The 5,008-nt window shown below is 77.6% G+C and overlaps 1 protein-coding gene across 1 annotated transcript in view; it reads left to right on the forward strand.

Annotated features, from left to right (window-relative positions):
• Positions 1-34: 34 nt before the first annotated feature.
• The window catches only part of AURANDRAFT_60578 (hypothetical protein), a gene marked incomplete at both ends in the record, with an annotated part of 5,648 nt that continues 674 nt past the window's right edge, over positions 35-5,008 (forward strand). Inside the window, 3 exons of the mRNA XM_009034035.1 lie at positions 35-2,009; positions 2,203-3,242; positions 3,441-4,895. Coding sequence (XP_009032283.1) covers positions 35-2,009; positions 2,203-3,242; positions 3,441-4,895 — 4,470 coding nt within the window. The remainder of the gene's footprint in view (positions 2,010-2,202; positions 3,243-3,440; positions 4,896-5,008) is intronic.

The raw sequence follows: 5,008 nt of genomic DNA on the forward strand, positions 1-5,008 counted from the left end.
GCCCGCCGCCGGCGAGGGCGGCGAGGCGCTGCTCATGCCGCCCGGCGGCGGCGGCGTGCGCGGCGCGCGCGGCGCGGCCGAGGCGCCGCGCGAGGCGGCGCTCGCGCGCGCCTGCGCGCAGCGCTGGGCGCTCCCGGACGTCCGCCGCGGCGCGGGCTCCGGCGCCGCGCGCGTCGCGCCCGGCGGCTCCGCGCTGCTGCTCTTCGTGCACTTCGAGGACGAGGTCGCCGGCGGGCGGCGCCAGGCCTGGGCCGCGCGGCGCGAGGCGTCGCGGCTCGCGGCGCTGCTGGCGGCGCACGGCGGCGGCCGCGTCGCCGTCGCGGGCACGGGCCTCGACTACTACGAGAAGCGGCGCGACCTCGCGCTCGGCGGCGCGGCGGCCTTCGTCGCCGTCGGCGGCGCGGTCAACGCCACGAGCCGGCCGCGCTACGACGAGGCGCGCGCGCGGAACGCGGCGCTGCGCCGCGCGCGGGACCTCGCGGCGCGGGGCGGCCTGCGGATCGCGGGCGTCGTCTTCGCGTCGGCCCGCGCGGCGTGGTGCGCCGAGGACGCCCTGCGCCTCGCGGCGACCCTGTCGTCGAGGGGCGCGGCGGGCGCCGACGTCGCCTGCGCCGCGGCGCTCGACGAGCGGGCCGACGGCGCGCCGGGCGCGAAGCTCCGCGGCGACAGCCTGGGCGCGGGCGGCCGGGGCCTCTTCTTCCGCTTCGCGCCCAAGGGCATCGACGACCGCTACGAGCAGACCTGCGACGGCGCCCTGCGGCCGCCGTCGCAGCCCGGCGCGCCGCGGGACAACTGGAGCGGCGACCTCGTCCCGCGCGTCGGAGGCGCGCCGAAAGCCGCGCACGGCGGCGCGGCCGTGTGGCCCGCGCTCGTCTTCTCCTGCTGGTCGCCGCTGACGGCGGTGAACGCCCGGCACCTCTTCGGGGAGCTGAGCCTCGACGACGACGCCGCGCGCGGCTTCCGGCCCGCGGCGGTGCCGGCGCTCAAGTTCCGCGTCGCCGTGCGCCACATGGGCGAGTGCGACGCGCCCGCGCCCGTCATGCTCGTCCTCGACGTGCACCGGCGCGTCCAGTCGTCCATCTACGGCGGCAAGGCCGTCGTCATCTACGACGGCGCGGCCGCCGTCGCGCCGGCGCCGGACGGCGGCGCCGCGCTCGGGCGCCGGCGCGCGCCGCTCGCGCCGAACCGGTCCGACGCGGCGCTGCGCCTCTTCGGCGACTTCCCCGCCGCGGCGCCCAAGCACGTGCGCTGCTGCGGCGAGGAGGAGGACCCGGGCGGCTGCGTCTGGCGGCCCACGCTCCTGGAGCGGACCGAGGGCTCGGGCACGGCCGAGGCGCTCGAGCGCGCCGCGGCGCAGCAGGAGGCGGCCGTGCTCCGGGGCGAGGCGTCCTGGATCGAGCGGCGCGAGGGGAAGAAGGTGCGGCGGGACCCCGCCGAGGCCCTCGCGCGGCTCCGGGACGCGGCGCGCGAGGAGGACGTCCCGGAGGACCCGCGCGACGCGTTCCGCCGGTCCTGGGCCCGGAAGCGGCGCGCGCGGGGCCGGCGCGTGCTGGGCGAGGAGGAGCCGAGCTCGCGGGACGCGAAGAACCTGCGGTCCGCCATCCTCGAGGAGATCGTGCGCCGGCGCGAGGTCGAGATCGCGGCTTTGAAGAACGCGGAGGCGGACCCGCTCTACGTCGCGGACCTCGGCGACGACGACGGCGCGAAGCGCCTCAAGGCCGAGGCCAAGGCGGCCTTCACGCGCATCGTGACGCTACCGAAGGTCATCCCCGCGAACGCGACGGCGCCCTGGGCGTCCGCGATCCCGCGCGTGATCTTCCAGACGTTCCGGTCGCGGTCCGTGCCCTTCCGGCTCCACGAGGCCGTCATGAGCTGGTCCCGCGCGAACCCGGCCTACGAGCACCGCATCTTCGACGACGACGACATGGGCGCGTTCGTCGTGGAGACCTTCGGCTGGGACTCGCGGGAGATCCGCGCGCTGAACGCGGCGCCGTCGGGCGCGCGGCTGCGTGGAAATCGACCACGGGTTTGGGGGGTCCTGACCAAACTTCAGAATTCTCTAGCTCGGTCACATCGAAGTCGATTCGGCTGATTTTTGGACGCATCGATTGTTCTCGTCGAGTTCTCGAAGCACAGCCGAAGAGTAGAAACTGTCGCATACGCTCACATTGCAGTCGGGTCGAAGATTTGAATTCGGCACAGGCGCGCAGCGCGCGGACCTCTTCCGCTACCTCGTGATCCACGCCCACGGCGGCGTCTACGCGGACGCCGACTCCGTCTGCGTCCGGCCCCTCGACGCCTGGCTCGACGCCGACGAGGACCGGCTGGTCGTCGCGCTCAACGGGCCGCCGCGCTTCGACGTGAGCCAGTGGGCCTTCGCCGCGCCGCCGGGGCACCGCGTCCTCGCCGCGGCCGCGGCGCTCGCCGTGGACAACCTGCTCCGGAGCTCGGGCAACCTGCCGCGGAAGCGCGGCGCGAAGAAAGCCGGCGCCTTCCCGAAGAACTTCACCGCGCGGCCGCCGAACGTCGTGCCCGTGTTCCGGGGCCTCCGCCGCGTCTTCCGCGAGGACCCGCCGGCGGCCCTCGCGGCCTCGGAGCCGGCCCTCGCCGCGGCGGCGGCGCGGGACCGCGAGACCAAGGGCGGCTACGACGTCGAGGCCCGCTGGGAGTGCCCCGTGGCCAACGTCAACCAGATCGGCGACGAGGGGCTCACGGGGCCGCCCGTGCTCCAGGCGGCGCTCGAGGCCGTCGCCTACGCCGACGCCGGCGTCGGCGCCAAGCTCAAGCTCCCGACCGTGCTCCTCTCGTCCGACGAGCGCCTCCAGTTCACGCGGAAGGACGGCTCGCCGGACCCGGCGGTCGCGCGCGCGACGGCGAACCGGCCGCTGTCGCTCGGCGAGAGGTTCGCCGTCCGCGCGGCCTTCCGCGAGCTCGTGAGCCTGCGCCCGCCGGAGTTCGGCGCGGCCATCAACTCCAAGTACGCCGACGAGCAGTCCTACAAGGACGACCTCGCGACCGCGGGCGTGAAGCACTGGTCCGACGCGTGGGCCGAGTACGACATGGGCATCTACAACATCCTCAACCCGCAGACGCCGCCGACGCCCAATCCGACGCCCGAAGTCCCGGAGACGCCCGCGCCGACGCTCGCGCCCGTGGGGCGCGAGGACCTCGGCAGGCAGCTCGACGCGATCCTCGAATCCGCGCGGCGCGCGCGCGAGCGGCGCGAGAGCGCGGAGCGGGGCGTAAGCTAGTTCTACCGCCGGATGCCCGGGGGCGCGGCTTACAGCTCGAGCCGGCTCGTGGGTGCTCGCTGAACTCACTGTCGACCTCTTGAGGCAAGCCGTCGCAATGTGCTGCTCCCGAGGCCTCGGCGCGCGCATAGAAGCAAACTAACGACGATGGCCGCAGCCTCGTCGACCGCCGCCGACGCCGCGGCGAAGGTCGAGGCCCTGTGGGCGCCGGCGAGCGCCACGACGTCGTCGCTGCGCCTCGCCCTGTCCAACGTCGAGGTCGCGCTGACGCTGCTGCGCGAGCGCGGGCGCTACTTCGTCGCCGCCGAGGAGTGCGCCGGCCTCCTGCGCGCGGCGCCGCCGGAGGACGACAACGGGCGCGACGCCTACACGACGGCGCTCACGCGCTGCGTCGAGGCGCGCGCGTTCCTCGCGGAGCGCACGAGTTCCTTCGCGGGCGCCAAGGACGAGCTCCGGCGCGTCGACGCGGTGCTCGCGGCGGCGCTCGACGGCGTCCGGGCCGCGCTCGCGGCGCGCGCGGACCGCTTCGGCGACGCGGCGCTGCTCCGCGACGGCAAGTGGCGCGCGGCGGCCGCGGCCGACGACGAGGACGCGCGCGCCGCGTGGCTCTGGGGCGCGTGCGCCGTCGTCGCGGGCGCCGACGACGACGACGACGACGCGCGGAACTCCGACGACGACGACGCGCCGGACCACCTCGAGCCGCTGCGCACGGCGACGACGGGCGGGTCGTCGCCGCGGCGCCGCCGGTCCGGCGACGGCCCGCGCGTCGCGCTCGCGAAAGCCTACGGGACCGCGCGGCGCACGCGCGGCGAGGGCGCCGTGCGCGCGTACCTCGACGCCGCGCCGCCGCCGCGCCACGACGTGCCCTACGGCCTCGGGAGCCACGGCCTGCTCCGGACCTACGCGTTCTGCCGCGCGGGCTTGGCGGGCGAGCGGTCCGCGGCGCGCGCGCTCGCGCGCGGCGCGCTCGGCGGCGCGGCGCCGCGCGAGGCCCTCGCCGCCGCCGCCGCGGCGCCCTACCTCGACCTGCTCAAGCGGTCGTCGCGGCGGGCGCTCGCGGCGATCGCGTCCGCGCCGGGCGCGCGCGGCGACGACGGCTCCGTCGCCGCGCGGCGCGAGGCCGCGCGGTGCGCCCTCGACCTCTTGCTGCGGCACCGCGCGTCGGCGGAGCGGCCCCTGCGCAAGGCCTGCAAGCAGCTCGACCGGTCCCTGCTGCCGCGGCTCGACGAGCTCGCCGCGGATTTGACGCAGGGGGCCGTGGACGCGCTCCGCGCGGCGCTCGACGCCGTCGCGGGCGACGGCTCCGCGGACGGCGACGCGCTCGCGCTCGCGGGCGCCGCCGCGGCCTGCGTGCGGCGCCTGCTCGCGCCGCCGACGCGCGCGGCCTTTAGCCTCCTGCGCCTCGCGCCGGGCGGCGCGCCGCCGCCGTGGGCGCGCGACGCGCCGGGCCGCCGCGCGGCGCTGAGCGCGTCCATGGTCGCGGCCGCGGACGCGCGCGACGCCCTGCTGTGTTTGCGGGCCGTGAGCTCCGACTTTGGCTACGCGGCCTTGAAGGGCGCGGACGCGCGGCGCGCGGCCGCGGCCGCGGAGTCGCCGCGGCGGCCGACGCTCCGCGGCGCGGCCAAGGCCGTCATCGCGACGACGGTGCTCAAGCGCCTCTCGTCCATGCGCTCCAGGTCGAACGCGGACCTCGACGCCGCCGACGCGCCGCCGCCGGCGCCGCCGCGGAGCGCGCCGCCGGCCGACGACGCGTGCGA

This window comes from Aureococcus anophagefferens (genome assembly GCF_000186865.1).
Source record: "Aureococcus anophagefferens unplaced genomic scaffold AURANscaffold_1, whole genome shotgun sequence".
Classification (NCBI taxonomy): Eukaryota; class Pelagophyceae; order Pelagomonadales; family Pelagomonadaceae; genus Aureococcus; species Aureococcus anophagefferens.